Genomic DNA, 21,314 nt, shown 5'->3' with positions numbered 1-21,314 from the left:
AATTCAGAATTTTTATGAGTGATGTATTAGCTTTTATCTTTTACGTGAGCATGCTTAATAAATCACTCGATATATAGGTTATAGATTACTCTATGCAGTTTTATTCTTTTAACTAAGTCACTCGATGGATGTATCCTAACTCATATATAGTTATATCTTATATATTTATTTGGATCTACGTCCAAAAATTAAAACAAGATACAAAGAAATAAAATATTAAAAATATTTCGAGGCACCCAAATAATATTCTTACCTTAAAATTTGATGATGGGTCAATTTCATTGTAATATTAAAAGTAAAAAAATAAAACAGATTCATTTGAACTTTACTTTGTTATGTTCATTGATAAGACAGAGTACTTAACACATACGGACTCCAGTATACTCGACCAGAAATTGGAGTCTACATAATAATATGTCTATGTAATGTATTAGACTCATGTCTACTATACGAAACTACGAAAGTCCTCGCAAATGAAGCTTATTGTCATGTTCTTCGTAGGATGTTTTCAAAGCATAGACTTTGGTATTAATGACATAACATATTATTCCTCACAAACGGTGTTATTATAGATCATGATACTTTTATTAAACTAGCTATATTACCTATATTGAAAATAATTGTTAAATTAAAAAAGCAAATCATCGTCTTCTCGAGTGAGATCGATCAACGTGCAACGATGGATAGTTTAATAAGGAGATAGGTTTGGGTTCTGGTCGATTTCGGGGCCGCTGAATTGATTTTTGACGGGCGCCTCCGTAAACTTGACATACTATGTAAACGTTTTCAGCGATTTTTCGGAAGTCCGAAGTGCGATGGCTGTACGTAGTACGGTCATTACCGACGCCGTCGTCGGGTTGCCTTGATTATATTATAATATACATTTATATTATATAGGTCTGTGAACGCGCCGAATCGTGCGCAATTCAGTATATTTTCAAGTAGACCACGCACGAGTCAGCAGCATTCAATTATACATGCGCTCGCACACACACACAGATATATAATATAAATGTATATATAGGTATGATATACATGACGATGATGACGAAGAGGTAGGTAGGTACAGTGCGAATCAGACACGCGGCCGCGCACCCGAAAATCGGTCATCGGGTCCGACGAAATTACAGAGCGCTCCGTCCGACGTACGAAAATAAGAAGAAAAAAAGTGTGACAAATTATTTCACTTTCTTCCGGCAATTACTTTTATGCGCGTACACCGAGAGAAAGAGTGAGCGCCATGGAACGGCGGCGGCGGAGGGAATAGTAAAAATACATATATATATATATATAATATTAAGTATATAACATATAAATGGCGTCCAATTTTTTCTTTTTTCTTAAGAGTGGAGCCAATGGAGGTGGCTGTGACCTCAATATACGATACACTATAACAACCGTGGCAATGCACCTCATCCATCGTGTATAAACGTATAATACACACACACACATATAGATATAGTGAAAACGACTGCTTCTTCCATGGCCGTGGCCGACAAGAGAAAGTACTTTTATATACCTTAAACCTATATATATATATATATTTATATTATTATCATTAAATATATATATATATTATTACCCACTATCAAAACAGACATTTCTCTTTGCCCATAGTACATAATAATATACATATATATATAAACCTACGCGCACGTCGTCACTGCAGTGGTCATTGCCTCCAAACTACCGAGTACCGATGACCTCCATAATTATAAATGCGTAGTGCTCGTTTCACAGTCGTCGTAAATCCTGCAGTGCAATCATCCCTCGGAGCTCCGCGGGATATCCTTCTACGTACAGGTATACCTACCTCTGCGGTATACATATAGGTACGCTGCACATTGTGAAATAAACTCAAAACACAATAATCTATAAATCGTATATTTGTCAGTTTTATTATTTTATGGTACCTACATTTTACAGCCCCCGACTACTGCAGCAGCGTTACGAGCTACTGTACATAATAATATAATAATATTTGACGTTTATGCGCACACAAATCGTCAGTTCGTGTTGTCGCAGTGCCAAAATCAAATAGGTCCGTTGACTTACAAATCAACACAATATTTATAATATAAGCTATATGGGTATTCGCGTATATTGTTATAAATGCTATATAGATATGTGTAGTTTGTAGTAAGTATATATTTATCGGTGCCAAGCGTTCCCTTTTTTTGAGACGTGCAATTCGTGTCGACTAGTGTATATGCGTAGTATTGTGATGAAAAATCCTCTCCCCATTACTGCAGTCCACTTTCCATTCGAAAAACATATATCATCGTTTTCATGTTTTTACACCGAAATCTAATTGACGATGGTTTCTTTATTATTATTATTATTATTATTATTATTATTATTTAATCCGTCAAATTCGTTTTCCACGCACGCGTTCGATTCGAATCGACATATCGATACCTACGTGATGTCCGATCCATATATAATACGATGTATACACCAACCATCATATCGTATATGCATTTCTTACACACATTTGTACAATACACCTAGCTATATATCAGAGTACCAGATGAAAGTATATAATACTAATATAATATAATATAATACTGAAATATATCGTCGCCAACAATGGATCCGGCTGTGACAATAATATTCTATATCCGCGTAACGCAGTTATACATATAGGTACTATAACTAATAACTATATAGTAATGCAACTAAATAACGTTTTATTGATACACGCAATACAATATAATATGTATTAAATATTATTATACTTACGCTAGAATATATCGTACGATAATAATGATAATATTTATAAAATATATGAAGTTATCGTTAATGGTAATAATAAAAAAGAAAGTTAATTTGCGTATATTATAATAAAAACGTTTTATGAATAGCATTATTATATTATACATGTACATTATACATACGGCACGACATCGGATCTTAAATGCCTGCATTGTGCGCGATGAATCTTATAACAGAGGAAAATAGCAAGCAAGTTTAGTATTATACATATAGGTATTTATGCGCATGTGACGATAATGTAAATAATGGATTTCTAAAGACGATGACTTTTAATTTTTTTTTTTTTAACCAGATGTAAATTTTGTTGACATTTTTTGTTCATCGAATCTTAGTATGCTACATTGGCAATCGTCTTAGATATAGATATCTTACTATATATTTCGAAGGCAGTAAAATAATTTTTTTTCGAAAAAAAATATAATTTAATAATACAGGTATATAACATATAGAGATTTCGACCAAGTTGATCGTTCACGACCGGTTGTACTAATATTTTATAATGGACGAAAGAAAACCTGCATCGTCGGTGAGAGTTGTTTGTGAGTACCTATATACTATATATTATATTATAATACTGCTGTAGCAGCCGCGGAATAGAGTCATCGCCCTCAAAGTGCGTCTCCTCGTTTAAGTGAGAGAGAGTGAGAGAGAAGGAGTCGAGGAAAGAGATGAAGAGAATGACAGAGACGAAAAAACTATGGACAAGTAGAAGAGAGCAGAAGAAATACCCGCAAAAAAAATAGAAATTTCCACGTAATGATTGGCCGTGTGTACGCACCGCGGAAATTATACTGGATTCCTCGGGTTATTCACGGGCAAATAAACTTAAATGAATGAAAGAGAAATTTGTTTCTTTGGTTCAAAAGTACCACCGCCACAGACATAATAATATATATTATATGTGTCAGTAAACTATATAATGTTGTTTTGCTTTGCAGCAAGGTCGCGAGAAAACTCGTCAAGTAAAAAATTAAAACGTTAAAAAATGTTAATCAATTTATTCTGTTTGAAATAAATGATGATGGTTAGGTGATTGTCTCATCACTTATATTATTACGTGTAATATGGAAACACGATATCATTACACCCCTAAATTTCAATTGTGAATACAAATGGTGATTTGAACAATTTTGAAAATTAATTGATCTAAAAAAGGGTGCTGAATGAAATGTGTGCCATTATAAACAAATGGTTGCAGAGCCATTGCAGCCTTAATAAACGCTCGTTTGCGTTCCAAATATTTTTAAAATTATTAATATACAATGACGCGTTGTTTAAGTTTTAATATACTACAATTATTATTGTATCTATGACTTTTAAATCGTTTGGTAATTAACACAGAATTATTATTATATGTGCAATTAGTTTCCCTTTTAGTATTTTTCCGGAACTTTGACGCCTAATGACTCAATTAAAAAATTAAAAAATATAAAAAACAAATTTAGTTGGCGTCTTATTTTTATTAATTTAATTGTTTTCATTAGATAAGTATAGTCTGAATAGAACTTATTTCTGACTGGTACGTATGCTTAAATACTTATAATATATATTAGTACCACTACTACCACTGTCATATTTGAAATTTCTACAGAGAAAATATTCCTTCAAAATAGGTACTTAACTATATAATTATTATCATTATATTTTTGTTTTATTTTTTACTAATATTATACAGTTTGTACAAAAATTAAACTAGAACTTTGGAATTCAGATTTCGACAGCATATAATCATTTACCTTCAATTTTTTTTCGTAAAAATGTATAGTGCTTTCTAGTCAATCATTTACTATCTATTTTTAATTGATTAAATTCCAAAATTTGTAATATTATATTTAATATATTATACAAATATTAATAATAAATAATCATATAGGTACCAATGAAGCCATACATAACAAATGTTAGATAAAATATCTATTTAATTATTCAGAATATTTATCGAAATCAAAACAAATATTACAAGATCTTAGTATATATATATTTATTTGGGGAAGTACCTACCTACAATACGACATTTCCTATAAAAAATATTAAATAAGAATTCAAAATTATTACCATTTATCGTAGTTCACGACTTCATGTCATAAAGTAGACTTATAGTATAATATTCTATATGCAATATGGTTAATGTATACAGAAACACAAAAAAAAATGTTTATTAGCTTATTATACTTGAATAATTATTATTGACTTTGTTTTCTAATCATCAGTTAAAAATAATAAATAAAGAACCTACGTAATGAGACTTGATTTAAGGAAACTTGATTATGATTTTATCAGGGGAACATTCTTGTTCATTCCATTTTAAATTCATTAAAACAATTGTTTTATCCAATACAAATTAAAATAATGTAAACCTATTTGATATTGTATTAAATACGATTACAAACATTTTGATTTTTTTAATTTATCAATTAACGTTGTCTGTTTTTTATTTGGCTATGTTTATCCATAAACTCCTATTTAAAAGAACTGTATTCTATAACTTAATATCGGACCAATCACATATTAATTAATAAGTATCTGTAGGTATATTCATTAATCATTATTAATTCACGTAAATAGATAAAAAAAAAATTAATTCTTAATTACCAAATTAGTTTCTGACAGAAGTACGTGTACCTAAAATTTGAATTTTGACTAAATAAGTTTTAATAATAAAACTATGTTAAAATCTAAATTTGCAACTATAGTTTGTAATTTATCTTCAAAAGATTTTACCTACATAATATACTTAGTAAATCGACCGCTACAGCCGTATCATGGGACAACATTTTTGAGTTATTTATTACTTTATATATACAATTATACAAATGTAACTATAGTATAAGCAATAAGCTATAGAGTATATATACATAATATTTTCAAATACTAGTTACTACTAATAATAAAATAGGTTTATGCGGTATACCTAAAATAATAGTCTAATCAAATAAAAAATAAGTGGAAATTAATTAAAATAGATAATAAAAAAATAAATGTACATTTTCACTACAGCTTTTTATTGTCTGTTAGAGAATGATTTATTTTTTATGATCAACATGTATAGGTATATATTTAATATTGGAATAGGTCGTAGTTTGGGGTACCTATAGTTATAGATGTAAATATAACACGAGGTATCTATCTGCTGCCATCATTAGGTTCATATTACTTTCATATTATGTTTCCATAATACATACTAATAATATTACCTTATATATAGTATATATAACATAGGATATAGTATCATAAATAGGGCAGAGTACATTCTATTAAAGTACTATATAGCCTTAAAAACACAAAATCTGAAAGCATTTATACTCATAAGTCATAATTAATAAATAGCATCTAAAACAAGAAAAACATTAACACATTATAGATTCAGACAATACCTAAGTGCTAAGTTGGTATGCAAGTGTACACTTAAATACTCAATCAACCAGCATCCCACAACTACTGCGGCAGTTTGTGGGTAGATTCAAATAATCAAATACTATAAAAACTAATGATAGATTTTTTTTTAATAAACGTTAAAAAAAAAATTCCCAAAAATTAACTATAGAATATACTGTGAATACCAAAATTAACCTATTAATACAAAAAGCAAAAATGTAAAACATAAAATCACAGATTTGGCTTTATACTCGTAAAAATTAAAAATATTTATTTTTAGCTCATATTTTTTACGATTTCAGAAAATAAAGATACAAATGCTAGAAGTTTTCTACGCTATAGCTATAATACAACATAACATACCTAGGTACTTATTATAATAATTTTTAAGCTATATAGCAATAATTATAAAAATAAATAGGTCTTTGTCCTATTTAAAAAAGAATTGAATAGCATCTAAATGAATTATTACTTTATGTCTTTATACCAATCTAGTCGCGAGTAAACACATTTATAAAAAAATAACAAAAATACATTTGTAATATTTTATTGAAAAAGTGTGTTGAGTAGGTACCTATATAAAATAGTGAAATACAAAGCTTGAAACCGGTTTAACCAACCATAAAAATTGGACACAAATCTGAAAATGAAAGTTTATGAACCTCGATATAAAACCGAGTTTTCGGAAACCAAAACCAAATAAAACCACTGAAATGTTAAGTAGGTACATCAGTACCTGTAACCTGTGCATAAATTCACAGTCTAATAAAAATAAGTGCTATAGGTATACATAATTAATTCTAAAAACAATATAATGACAACTTTTTTGTACCGATACGATAGTCTCCAATTATAAACGACAAGAACACATTTTTGGTGACCTACATTTTATACGAAATACGAATACACCAGAATACCAGATGTATATAATGTATTGTAATATACGCTTAAATAACAATAAAAACAATTAATATATTTTTATTATTGTGATTAATATTATTGAGTGCATTTGACGTTTAGCGTTTGGTAGTTTGATTTGATTTATATGTAGGTTATTCAATTTAATGAATAACGACTGACTTCTCACCACATTAGTATTACCTATACTTATATATTTGAAAATTTAATACACTTAATACACACTAAAATATTTTATAAATTTAAAAATAAAACTAAAAGACTAAGTATAATATAAACGTTTTAAAAATTGAAAACAAAATTGACTCATATTTTATTTCTTAAGACTATTTTTGCAGATATTAGATTTATTTTTAAAAACAAAATAAATAGTATGTATCTAGTTAAGTCCCTATATATACTGTTCATAATATTATATATTAACGAGTTATTTGTATATGTTTTTCATATATTTATTTAATTATTTTGTGATTAGTGATTATTGATTACATTAAATTTTCTTAAGTAAGTATGGTCTTTTTCTACACAAACATAAAAAATTAAGTGACTCTATTATTATTGTCGAATATTTCTAATTACCAGATTCTTACTTAAATATTTTTAAACAGAATCATTTGTCTATTTCATTTTAAGTAAAGGTTAATTATTATATTGTGTTTATATTATTTTTACTACCAGTTGGCAGTTACTGGTCAACGTAAACTTTCGCTGAGTATCAAAATTTACAAACAATAATAGTAATCAGGTAAAAAAAAAAGTAGTGGTAAGTTTGTTACTCCTGAGCCCCGATAAATCACAAGTGTATTTTTAACGTACTTTTAAAATTTATTATATATGATACGAGATATTTTAGTTATGTATTATTTATTTATAATTATTAAAATCGTTATTTTAATTTCACAAAAAACAAGTGATTCAAAATGATAATGATTATTTTTGTTATCAAATTATGTTGTCGGGAGTACCTATACTTTTATAATTTATACAACTATTTTAATACTATATTGATCCAATAACAAGTAAAGCATATACATGAAAATTAAACGTATTATATAATAAAATTGCTAATTTTTCATAAAACTTTTGGATTTCATACTTAAAATTCGCGTTTTCTAAAAACAATAATTTTAGACGATTCTAAACATTTTCTATTGAACTTGTTACGTGATATATTATAGTATATATAATATACTCGTACGACTTGCCTACGGTCATGAGAGACGATTTTTCAATAATACTATCGTCATGACATATTTTTGAGACAATAGATCTAGTAAATTGTACATCGAGCAAATTAACTCGACATGCATCTAAGTCCTAAGTCTCTTAAATATTATAGTATCTATTTTATATTTTATTATGTATTTAAGTTTAAACAAGCTTATAATAAACTTTTGTACCGAAATTATAATATTTTTAGATTACCACGAATAGTATTGTGGTCATGGACAATTTACTGTACGATTAATTTTACTATCCGATTAGTCGTTCTTTCGGTGTCGAGAAAAAAAGCAATCATATAATTGCCGTACATAAATGAGTTTTCCGCGAGGATGGCGAAATGGATATTTTGGCCTATATATTTTATTTCTCCTGACCGCCGCCGCCGTCGATGGCTTCTACCCGCGCTTGGCCTTGTTAATTGACCTCGATAATGATCGCAAGTCGCATTGCCAAGGCCGGCCAACCAGAGCAACTCTACGCACATCCTTCCCATCACGACCGAATCGTGTGTGCCGATGCCATTTCTACTTTCTAGGTCAATGCGCCGCCGCCGCCGCTGCTGCGTGTCCGGATACAAAGACGAGGAGCTACCTCCCTCTTGCGTCGCTATACTAGAATACTGGCACGTAAAAAAATATACCCACGTTTGAGTAGTGCAAATCGTAGATGGGAGGTAGGTGTACGTTTTACTTTTTCCATCATACTCTTCGCTTCGTTTATGTTTAACAATAACGAAGCATTGTAATACTTCTACTTGTAGTTTAGTAATTATATTATATACCTATATTTATTTATATATAGGATTGATATATATATATATTTATACACGATAAGTCAAGTATATAGTCAAATTGTATGATAAATCTGCGATATGTTTATACATTTTGTAGTAAATATATATAACGATAATGATATGTATTTGTATTATGTCTTAGATACCTGTAGTCTATAGATATACATACGACTTCGGTATATTGTTTTATTCATCGTCTATATGCCTGCATATTTAATATAGGTACAACAATAATCGATGTACCTATCCCGACAAACCTACCTCTACCTAATGTAGTGTGCCAAACTCCGGTGTCCGATGCCAATTCATATATTAATTATTAGTTTCAAATATATAAGTGTATTTATTTTATTAATAAAATAATAAAAGCAAATTATGGAACAAGCTATTTGAAAAAAAAAACGGTTGTGTTAGTTATTAGGTCAGACACAATAATATTATAATATACATTAATATATAGGTACCCACCCGTATGTCCGTATCTAGCAAAACGTATAGATAGGTATATAATATATCATATTTAAATCAACAAATTCCAATGTACCTACCGGCTACCTATGTGGTTTAATTATAAATGTCATTGGAAGAAAACTTTTTAATTTGTATATTAGCCATTAGGTATTATATTTTGTAAAAATATTATAAATCCATAACTTTATTTTATAGGTATACCTAGTTACAATTAGGTAAATTGTAAATATTTAAATATAATACGAAATTCGAGACAGTTCGCAGTAAATGGTAATTTAATAAATAGTACTTATTATATAAAAATATTTTAGTAGGTATCAATGTACCTACCACTATAATATTATGTATAGTTTATTTATATTGTACACTATATAGGTAATACAGTGTTTTAAAAATATATACCTATAATCTATATATCTACAAATCTACAATGTTATACCAAATTTTTAGTTGATGAATGTCGGGCTATGTTATAGCTTAAAATAATACAGTCGAGTCTCAATAACTCGAAAACCTCAACTCGAAATTTTTTTGTCTCAAGAGTCAAGAGAATTCCTATACAATAAATGCAATATTTGTAACTCGAAAAATATGTAAGTCGAATTAATTTTTACCTCCCTTGAAATTCGAATTATTACTTATTAGTTATTAGTAATTTGAGTGATGAATAATTATATATATATACTCACCGATGAACACAAAAAATGTACTATAACCAATATTGTAACGTGGTTATGCGATAGATTTCAAAATAGATTCAATTAATGGGTTATCAAAAAAGGTATGTGATATCAAAAAGGCGGTAAGCGAAAATAATAAATTAATACAAATTAAATATAAATATACAAACTTTTTGGATTTTCATGAATTTTATCAAAATTCAATTACAAATATTTGTGAAAAGAAATGATACTTGTGTATTTTCGATTTCGATGTTTTAAAAATATGAGTAAAACTTACGAGAAACCATCATGTACCTACCTACATAGTATTTTCATTTATTGAAAACATGAAAACATCTAACACTATTGCACTGAGTATACTGTTCTCCTCTATAAACCATGAAATTTTAGTTGCTGTACCAAGAATGCTGCTTTCGCAATTTACGTTAAGTTAATAAGTTAGTTCCTGCAAAACGTGTTTTGTGCCTAAAATACTGTGATGTAGCGTCCTCTTGAAGGATATAGCTGTTATCAATAAAAGAGTACCTACATATAAGCAATTTTTTTCTAGATTACAAAAGCAATAATTTCATTTAGAACTTTTTCATAAATAAAAATCGTAGAAGTCTGAAAATACTTGGTTATGTAAAACTGGTCGAAAGACACTTTGCAAAACTAATTTTTACTTGGACAAATAATTCCTATTTTTATATTATTTTTTATCGCCTTTAATTACAGCACCTATGGCCTATGAGCTATATGCGACTATGATTATTCGTTAAATAAATTTTTCCTAGGGCTTTGCAAAAGGTATAGAGTCGGCCCTGCAGCCACAGTGCACGTGTACAACTGCACAAGCGTTTAATTCGAGGACGAACTGTGTCGACAAGCTTTGTAGTTATTCTTCTACAAATTGAAGTCGTTTTCTTTTTATAATTTTTATTGTTGTGACTTTTATGAGAATCCTTGTTAGTGCAGTTATTATGAGATATGGAGAATGGAAGTAAAATTGTAGCTTACCAGTTGAAAACCATTATTATTGAGTAGGTATATAGATAGGTATATCGGTATATTGTACATTTATAAAAGTACCTACTTATTTGACTTTATCTTGAAAATTATGAAAGTATTTTATTGACGTAATGTCGAAAATCGTGAATGTTATTTTTTAAGTGCAATTCTAAACTTTCCAGATGGTATATTAATCCAATTCCCGAAGAACGATTATTACAAAAAAAAGCAATTTGTAAGCGCATAGAGCGTTTACAAAACTAAGATGCTTGGCAGAAATATAATTATGTTTAAAGTACCTAATTTAAACTTAAAAAATAATCTTTTTAAATTCCTTCTTCTTTATTTTAAGCAAGCTATGAGTATGAAAAATATTGTAATTTAAAAATTAGGCAAGTGGTAACCGTACTGCTGAACGTTAGTACCTACCTATAGCACATAGGACTCTAGTGTACCTCACATCAATGCGAGTACGTAATTGCTATGGATATGTTAAATTTTAGTTCAGTAATAAACAGTGGAGTAACTGAGGGCCTGCAGGTCCGGCGTTGCAGGGGGAAGGGCACGGTATAATTTGGGGCCTTTAGTTATAGGGTTATATTTAGTTTAAGTGGTATACCAGTATTTTAGGGGCTCATTTTTTTTATTTTTGCGGAGGGCCCAAATTTTTCTGTTACGCTACTGATGATATATCATCGAGAATGTAGAATTCAGATAACAGTTGTAGCCTGTACGTAGTTGGCCTGCTCTAGTATATTCATTATCAGTATTGACTAATAAGTAATGAGTATTGGGTAGTATCTAAGTAGGTGCTAAGCCATATTCCCCTTTATCCATAATGAATAAGATACCACATCGATAAAAAATAACATTGAATTGTTTTAGTTTATTTTTTTACTATTTTATTCACCCATTATTTATGATTATTTGCATGATAATTTATAATAATAAATTAGGTATATCCGTATAAATGTTTTATATAAATTGCAGTGATATTTGAATTAGGTAGATACCTACCTACATGGCTACATAATAGAATAATATACATTATACTTACACGTACCTATTTAATAATTATTTACTAAGAAGCTTTTTTTCCTAAATTAAAATGAGACATTGGTAACTAATACATTCATATATGTGATGCATCATGAATATATAACCATATGACAATAAAGTTTAATATTTGAATACATCAATAATAATCAGTTAATCTACTTAGATTGAGCAATTTTATGAAATGAGGAATTACAGACCACTTGTTTATTAATAACTTATAAGTATGGCTCGGCTTTTAAAGCATAATCATATACTTCTTTTTTATATTATATAAGATATAAATGTAATATTTTTACACAAACTCGTTTCACATCATTCTAATTCCAAATAAACCAATTTATTTTTGCTTTTTTTCAATTAATCCATCTATGATTTTTTTATGTTTATTATGTTATTGTAATAAAAATAATAATTAATGTAAAAACCCAGAATGCAGGTATTGGATTATTTTTGTTTTCGTTACTGACTTATTTATTAAATGTATTAAACATATAGATTATCGATCTACATATAGCTTGCAGTACCTACCTATACATTCACTATTCAGTATGCCTATACAACATCGATATCGACCATTTTAAAATTTAAGATTAGTGTTGAAATTTGAAACCTCTTGTATGAACTATGAAGTATGCACGATGCACCAATCACTTCAGTGGATGTAGAGAGTTCGTTTTCTACGTATAAAATTTTTTTACCAGACAATAGAATCAATTTCACTATTGAAAATGTAAGTAAATACATAGTAGTTAATTAATTTTTTAATTTAAATTGATATTTCAAATTTTTTTATTCATTTTTATAACTGGTTCATGTTAATTTTTTTTAAATAAATATGCTTATTTTTTGCTTTTTAAAACAATGGTGTGCATTTTTAGTTGCTTATTATTCATTATGCTTTAAAATCCGAGCCTTACTAATAAGTAATGAATAACACTATTCCAACTTAATATTGTTGATAAAAACCCTTTTTTCATTAGGTAACAGATTATGAATAATGTTAATACATAATAACAAATTATTACTATAGGTACTTATAAAATATATTATAACCATGTCTTTCTTGTTATTTTTAAATATGGTGTTTTTATCAATGTATGTATCATTCTATCATCTGCAATGTATGTATGTATGTATGTAATACATTTTACATAAATTAATAATTATTCATATACCTAACTATCCAACTACTAAGCTACACTATAAAATGTTCAGAGTCTACGTTACTTACTTTAGGGGTTGTTGATTATAAAACAAAATATTATTATTTAAAACTAGTGAGCAATATCATCTGGCATTCCATTCACCAACCTTCAATTTCACTTATAATCATTTGTATAATTTTTTATTTGATTATTTTTTTTCCTAATAATAGAGAAAAATAAAATATTAAACAACTATATTATAGAAAAAAATTTAGTAAATTATGTTCATTAAAAAATTATCACTAACATTTTAAGATATATTTATACAATTGTGTTTGGAGACTTAAGTATAACCTAATAATATAATGTGACTAGATAGAAACATAAAGAAATAGTTAATGGGTTTTTAAAATAATTTATTAATAATATTAATTATATTTATAAGAAAAAAATTTAACGGAATTTAGTTTGGGTATTTGACACTGCTATGGTACTTAAACTTTGCTTACTTACAACAATAAAAAAAAAAATCATTACCTAGTTAATATCAATTAAATATTTAAAACTTCAATAGGACTATTTTAAAATTTAAAATAATTTATAGTTAAAAATTACAATAGTAAATAAATAAGTAGCTATACTCTGTCTCAAACAACTAGAATACACCAGGCGGCCGAGCAGTTTTCATCCAGGCATCTGCTATATGTCGGCTGTTGATTTCGCTTCAAAGTGAGGGGAAAAGTTATGGCTGCCGTCAGTTGCGATGTGCGAAACCAGTGTAATTTAGTATGAGACAAATTATAAATTAATGTTAAAGACTTGTCCCGTGTTACATGGAAAGTTGATTAATTTTAGGATTAAATAAAATTTAATTATTCATTATGGAACAGTCATGCCTAACTAAATCATGTTAAAGGGACCATTAGCTTACTATTAATTTATTTAATTTTTAATGATTGTTCATGCAACACAGCATTTAAATGTCAAATCTAACAACTAGGGACCTAGGGTAATAAATTCTAAAATTAAATTTGATTAACTTTCAATTCCTATAAAAATGTTTGTTGACATTAGTTATATAAGCATATAACCTTCATTAAAATTTATATAACATGTGGATTAACCACAGAATAGAATTTGAAAATTTTGTTTAAAAGAATATAAAATGTCATAATGAAATGTAAAACATAGTATCTAGGTTAGTACACTCATAATAACACAGAATGAGATAAAAATATTTTCCCAATTTTTTTATAAATAAAAATGGCATTTTTATTCTCTTCTACTTTACTCATAATATAATTAGGTAAACATTTTAGAAATGTAGTACAAATTGTATTATTTTCATTAACATTATATTTATTTAACTTATAATACAATTATCATAAATGTAACTCTAGGTATATAAATTATATATTTAACTACATAACTATACATCAGCATTTTTTCCCCATTACATTTTACCTGGAAAAAATAAATAATATAAGTAAATTAGGCAATTATTAGTAACTAAAAAAATAAAATTATTTACTTACCACATTGCCCTTTGAACACCTGCTAATTTGTTATAATCAGCAAGATGTCTGAACACTATTCTACTTAAACGCCATCGTTTGACATTACCCCTAGGGCGAGAAGTTACCTGACAACGCTGTACAATTCTAGTTATACTAGCATCCCTGGGACAGTTATAGATTTCTTTGTCAGCAATTTCCTATAAATGTATAAATCAAAAATATAAAATTGCACTACAAATTATTTTTCATTTTCAATTACTTGAATTTCTAAAGGAATAATATTGTTTTTACGTAGAGCATTATAGCGCAGCTTGTAAACTCCATATTCTTTAAGAGTGTTTCTTTTCCGTGCATCTTTTTTCATTCTAAAGTCTGGCCATTTATTACGAATTTGTTGAACACAAGGAAGTTCACCAAACTAAACAAATTTAATAGATTAAATAAACATTTTTAGTACTCAACCAATATGCTATCTACCGCATGTTTGATGGTTTAGTATGCTACGTACCATAAATATGTTATTTACCATCATTTTATATTGGTTTAGTTTATCAACATGTACCTACCATCTACAAATTTAAACTACTTTTATACTTCCAATTTTTATCCTTAAACATAAAAGTTATTGTTTTTGAGTATGTTGTTTATTTTGTTAGAGTTTAATGTTTGGCAACCATTTTTGTACATCAATTATGCATTATTTTCAAAATATTACCTTCCAAATTATGTTTTCAATTATTTTTCAGAACTTAGAACTTTTTTCAACTAATCACCACAAATTGTTTGTTTAGTTCAGTTGGTGATAAACAACGTATTTTTAAAAAAGTCATGCAAATCTCTTCATTTTGAATCATATGTCGATATAAATAACTCACAGTTGATGAACTCTTAATAATAAAGTATAATATTAATATATAATATATCCAAGTATATTATACTATAAGAGTATAGGTACAGTGGACAAAATATTTACGGTAGATAGCATATTGAACGAGTACCACATTTTTTTTTTTCTATAAGCACTACCTAGGCATAGCCGCATAGGTAGGTAGTCAATTTTATACTTACACATGTTTCATTAACTGGTGTTTGAAATTTAGCCATAGCTTTACATTTTTGAAAAGCATTGATAATAAATGCCATTTTTTTTGTAAAATAAAACCATAAAATAATAAATAAAAGCTGAAATAAAACAAATTTTAATAATTTAAAATGTAGTTACAAATAACAAAAAGTGTACTGTGTGTCTGTGTATAAAATCGTGAAAATTTAATATTTTGTGATAATATACCGAGATAGATAACAATATTTTTATCACGATTATAAAAAATATCAAAAAATGCTGTGATGTATTTGTTAGGGACACCCAAGGTTTATAGTTATACATGTTGCCTCATAGCAAAGAACAAACATAGTCATGTAAACAAATTCAAACCCCCTGCACTAGAGAGCCTATATAATATATTTATTATATAGACTCTCTACCCTGCATCATTTCCAGCCTTGTGACGTCATCGTCGTACAAAATTGGCGGCCTACCCTATTATTCTATAATCTATACGTATTTCCGATTTTGTACATTCGTAGTTCGCTCTACAATTTATTCTATCTCTATTTCTCCTAAAAAAGAAAAAGAATTTTATTTTTTAAATATGCCCCTTAAATTATATATATTTTATTAACCTAATCTAACCTTGTCCGCACGCTTACATTTCTGAATTCATTCTTTCTGCAGTGACAAGTTCTTTGGAAACCTAATTATAATTTTCATTAAAAAAAAAATTAAAGCTATAAAAATATTCTAAACGAGTAGATTATGTTATAATATAGGTATATATTTTTGTAGTAATTAGTTATTATAATTAAAAATACAATAAAATATTTACCTGTGAAAGTGAAATGATATATTAGGTATAGCTATTCCATTTTGTTTTAATTTTTAAAAATAATTGACACAAGTAGAAACTGCACAAACAGAAGCACTGTTAGGTTTATTTGTTGTAGGCGTTAGGTTAGGTTTTAGCCATTATTAATATTGCGTACGAATAAAAAATTTAAAAAGTACAATTTTTAAAAAGACTTAAGCAATATTAATACGATACACACATGGTACTTATTAATGTAGGAAATATAAGAAATAAAACCCGAAATAAAAAGCTCTGTAATAAAAAAAAAAGCCATTTATCTTGAAAATAATGAAGATATTATATTTTATTGTCCACTTTATCTGTAAAATTACCTACCTATATTTACTATGTTATATTATATATATGTATCTTATGTGGTTTTCGTTCACGTAATTTATCATATTTTAAAGCACCTCGCACCAAGTCCTAATCTACAGTAAGGATTTTTATTCAAGTTATTTTAAATTAAAAGTACGAATAAGAAATGAAAGAATTCAAAATTATAATAAAAAACCTCAAATTTCATATAGTGGATAGTGTGTTTTTTTTTTTTTTTGTATGTGTACAGCATAACTAGTCGAAATAATGCTTCAATTTCAAACTTCGGGGGTGGTTTCCGATGGCAAAGTGAATATTCTTGGTACATATCTGTAAACCTTGCATGTTAGCGACGAGTCGCCAGTTATGTACTTATGTAACCCTTACTGCGCGTGCGCTAGCAACTAGTCGCATATTTAGTATATAGTACTATCTAATCGTGCTAATATCAGTAATATCTAGTAGCTATGAGACAGTCATTTTCATAATTTCTGATTATTTCATATTATGTGAGTCATGAACTATAAAACACTCTTAATAATAAACAAACTAAATATTAAGTTTATTTAATGTTAATTAAATTTAGTATTTTAATTATTTAATAATTTTTTTACTGAGTTTCTATTGTTATTAATATTTAATATTATTTTGTGTTCTTGCGGTAGAATTTGTTCTTTAATCGAGCTTTTAATCTAATTAGTTATATTTTTATTATAGTTTAAACGGTATTTGCAAAAAGTAAAATGAATCGTATATTCGGAAAATCGAAAGAAAAGGCTCCACCTCCAGATATGACTGCTGTCATAAAAGGAGTAAGTATATGGACATAAATGATACAATGAAAGATAAATTTTATTATAAGTTTAAAGTTTTAAACTTCAGATGTACATGTAATTTATATTTCAATTTATTTACAGGTAGACGATCGTGCTGAATCAGTAGAACAAAAAATTAATAGACTTGACAAGGAGTTAAAAAAATTAAAAGATCAAATGGCTAAGATGAGAGAAGGTCCAGCTAAGAATTCATTAAAACAAAAAGCATTAAGAGTCTTGAAGCAAAGAAAACAGTGAGCTATAAAAAAACATATTTTATATAAACCACATAATATTTAATTTTAGTGAATTTCACCTTTGATAGCTGAGATTTTTCCCAGTGTTTAATCCCTAATAATAGGTAAAATTTTATAAGTCTGCTATATCTTATACTTTTTTTACATTAAAGATGTAAACACAAACTGAGCCGTAGCCCATTTAGCCAGTTGTTCATGTTTACTGTTTTAACTATTGATTCTCAATTTGGATCATTGTATGTAGATTTTGAGAGTAGCGATGAATATATTATTTAAAATGTGTATTTTATTTTTTTGAGCATCACCACCTTTTGGAATAAAAATGCATCAATATTTCTGGTTGTATATCTGTTCTAACTGGTACTTTAGGTAGTTAAAAGTAAAAAATACATAGAAATTTTCACAATAATCAAGTAAAACAATGAAAAGATAAGGTATTTTTACAGAAATCCATTTCTTTAAAATTGTTTTTCTTTATTTAATTCAAAAATTAATAACTTATAGATTTAACTTTTTCACAAAATATTAATACAATTATTTTCTAGGTATAATACACATTTTTCATAAATTCTTGTATTTATACACGTTTTTTGTTATCTATTATTTTAGATTTTTTTTATTAATAAATATTTCTAAATATGCAAACTATAGCATAGATGTAATTTTATATTTTGATGATAAAAGAATAAAAGATGCATTTATTTTAAAATATTTAAATTTTTTAGGATAAATATTAATTCTATATAGCTTCCTTATTGTTAAAATCAATCACAATTTTAGAAATCATAAATGGTATTTAGATAGAGAGTTTGCTTTTTTTTTTACTTTAGAATGATATAAATTATAAATTATTAAATATACTTATTATAAATAGATATGAAAGTCAAGCTGAAAACTTAAGAAATCAATCTTTCAATATGGAACAAGCTTCTTATGCAGTTCAGTCATTGAAAGACACTCAATCAACAGTAGTTGCAATGAAAACCGGCATGAAGCAAATGAAAAAAGAATTTAAAAACATTAATATAGACGATATTGAGGTAAAATAAAATAATGTTAATATTTATTGATAGATTAAATAAGTATTAATGATATTTTATAATTAGTCTCAATTAACAAACTGAAAGATCTATTCTAAATTTTACCCAAGCTATCTATTGCAGATTAACAACCAGATATTATTAATAGTTAATACTGATAATGATCAAATTAATATCTAGACACTAATACAGTTTTAAACTTTTCTAGTTCTTGACGTTTAAAAAACATCAGACGTATACCAAAGTACCCTATCTGTTATACTTAGACTATAAACTTAGGATATTTGTGACAAATTGAAAAACTAGTTTCACTTATACCTAGGTTGAGATCCACCATATCTAGTATTATAAAATGATAAATATGAATATTATACTATGATACACAAGGTACAATATTTTATAATATCAAATTGTCCAGTACATAAAGCCATAACTAAAAATTAATCCTAAAGAAATTTTAAAACTTTAAATATAAAATATTTTTGTTTCAAGTACCTTCCTAAAAATTGTTATTTGACTAGATTTTCATTACTTGACATATTTTTTCTAGACAGAATGACATTAAAGTAATTATGTAATTCTTGTTAATAGTTATCTAACATAATACTTAACAGTTACTCATTTAAATTTGATAAATTTAATTTACTTTTTTACTTAATTAACTTCTACAGCAATGTAAAACTAGAGGTTTAACCTATATTGTTAGGAGGAAAGTAACTTACTTAAAATTCAGAGTATTTATCTATTTAAAGGATTCACTCTTTGAAACATTAAATTATTCATAATTTTTCATTATTATTATATACATTATACATTTAATATAGGATCTTCAAGATGAAATGGCAGATATGCTGGATCAATCAAATGAAGTACAAGAAGCATTAGGACGGACATATGGAGTACCAGATATTGATGAAGATGAACTTAATGCAGAACTTGAAGCAATTGGTGATGAATTAGCTTTAGATGATGATACATCTTATCTAGACCAAGTGAATGTTCCTGACAAAGAACCTGGGCAAAAAGAAAAGGAACCTAGTAAACCGGGTGAAGTTTCTGTAGATGAATTTGGTTTACCAAAAATACCAGCACAACTTTAACTTTGAAAATAAAATTACAAATTATATTAATTTTACTTTTACCATTATTTTTTTAAGACTTAAATAAATATTAAATTACCATCTACTATATTATATTATATATGTATTAAATAAATGTGTAATTACAAGTTAAAAATATTTTTTTAAGAACATTTTTTCTTATATAATTACATCATATAAGTTTATTTACATTAAAATATATATATATATATATATATATATTTGATTTTTTAAGCTCAATTCATGATTTGTTTCAATCGTAATTACCAACATTTTATAACAACATGTGTTTTCATACAAGACCATTTTAATAAAAACCGATTTTATGCTATCAATTATACATAACTAGTTTTAAGAGTAACATACTCATTATTCATAAGCTTATGAATTGCAGTGTTCGCTTTCTTCTCTTAATTAGCATAATAAAATATAAAGTTTCTCATTACAATTAAGTAAGAAAAATTGTCTATGATTAAATAATGTAAAATACAATTTTGAATTTTTTCAACAATTATGCAAAATCAGAAATTTTAAAATTAGTCTGATAATAATTTTTCATTTATTGATTAATACAATACTGGACAATGTAAATTATGATATTTAATATAATATACCTAGTTATTAATTAGAATTATATTTTAAATATCAACAAACAAAAATAATAGTTAAATTAATACTATATATAAGTACTTAAGAGGTCACTTCACTCACATGTATTGTTTCTGTCTTATATATAACATAACAAATTTACAATTAATAAAATATATGATGTGCTGTTAGCTTCTATATTAGAAATATTTGGCAAATTCTTTCTATTTGAAGCATGTAAAACAGAGACAATACGTGTAAATATTATTTCTACTTATAACCACATATTATTAAGTCAACAAATTATAAAATAATAAAAAAAGTGCTATTGATAACAAA

The 21,314-nt window shown here is 27.0% G+C and overlaps 2 protein-coding genes across 3 annotated transcripts; one reads left to right on the top strand and one right to left on the bottom strand.

Annotated features, from left to right (window-relative positions):
• Nucleotides 1–13,832: 13,832 nt before the first annotated feature.
• LOC114122102 (28S ribosomal protein S14, mitochondrial-like) lies at nucleotides 13,833–16,213 on the bottom strand. Its single transcript, XM_027984668.2, has 4 exons — nucleotides 16,019–16,213; nucleotides 15,210–15,368; nucleotides 14,969–15,147; nucleotides 13,833–14,897 (listed from the first exon to the last, which is right to left on the bottom strand). The coding sequence occupies exons 1-4, from the start codon at nucleotides 16,091–16,093 to the stop codon at nucleotides 14,894–14,896; spliced, it is 417 nt and encodes a 138-aa protein (XP_027840469.1). The 5' UTR covers nucleotides 16,094–16,213; the 3' UTR covers nucleotides 13,833–14,893.
• A 1,381-nt stretch (nucleotides 16,214–17,594) lies between these two features.
• On the top strand, nucleotides 17,595–21,314 carry LOC114122141 (charged multivesicular body protein 5). Of its 2 annotated transcripts, XM_027984712.2 has the most exons (5): nucleotides 17,595–17,684; nucleotides 17,893–17,987; nucleotides 18,093–18,244; nucleotides 19,122–19,287; nucleotides 20,112–21,314. In XM_027984712.2, exons 2-5 carry the CDS (start codon nucleotides 17,919–17,921, stop codon nucleotides 20,385–20,387), a joined length of 663 nt encoding a protein of 220 aa, XP_027840513.1. In that variant the 5' UTR covers nucleotides 17,595–17,684; nucleotides 17,893–17,918; the 3' UTR covers nucleotides 20,388–21,314. The 2 variants fall into 2 exon arrangements, with proteins under 2 accessions (XP_027840513.1, XP_027840512.1); XM_027984711.2 differs by lacking the exon at nucleotides 17,595–17,684 and having other exon boundaries at nucleotides 17,691–17,987.

The sequence above is a fragment of the Aphis gossypii genome, chromosome 3, assembly GCF_020184175.1.
Source record: "Aphis gossypii isolate Hap1 chromosome 3, ASM2018417v2, whole genome shotgun sequence".
Classification (NCBI taxonomy): Eukaryota; Metazoa; Arthropoda; class Insecta; order Hemiptera; family Aphididae; genus Aphis; species Aphis gossypii.
The sequence above is the reverse complement of the archived record's forward strand: the minus strand, read 5'-3'. Positions and strand labels throughout refer to the sequence as shown.

Bases quoted from the DNA above. Each gene is read 5' to 3' on its own strand.
- LOC114122102 (XM_027984668.2), bottom strand. From the start codon at position 16,093: ATGGCATTTATTATCAATGCTTTTCAAAAATGTAAAGCTATGGCTAAA. The intron at 15,369-16,018 runs GTAAGTATAAAA...AAATTTGTTTAG, and splicing joins CACCAGTTAATGAAACATGT to TTTGGTGAACTTCCTTGTGT. The intron at 15,148-15,209 runs GTAATTGAAAAT...ATACATTTATAG, and splicing joins TTATTCCTTTAGAAATTCAA to GAAATTGCTGACAAAGAAAT.
- LOC114122141 (XM_027984712.2), top strand. From the start codon at position 17,919: ATGAATCGTATATTCGGAAAATCGAAAGAAAAGGCTCCACCTCCAGAT. The intron at 17,988-18,092 runs GTAAGTATATGG...ATTTATTTACAG, and splicing joins TGACTGCTGTCATAAAAGGA to GTAGACGATCGTGCTGAATC. The intron at 19,288-20,111 runs GTAAAATAAAAT...CATTTAATATAG, and splicing joins TTAATATAGACGATATTGAG to GATCTTCAAGATGAAATGGC.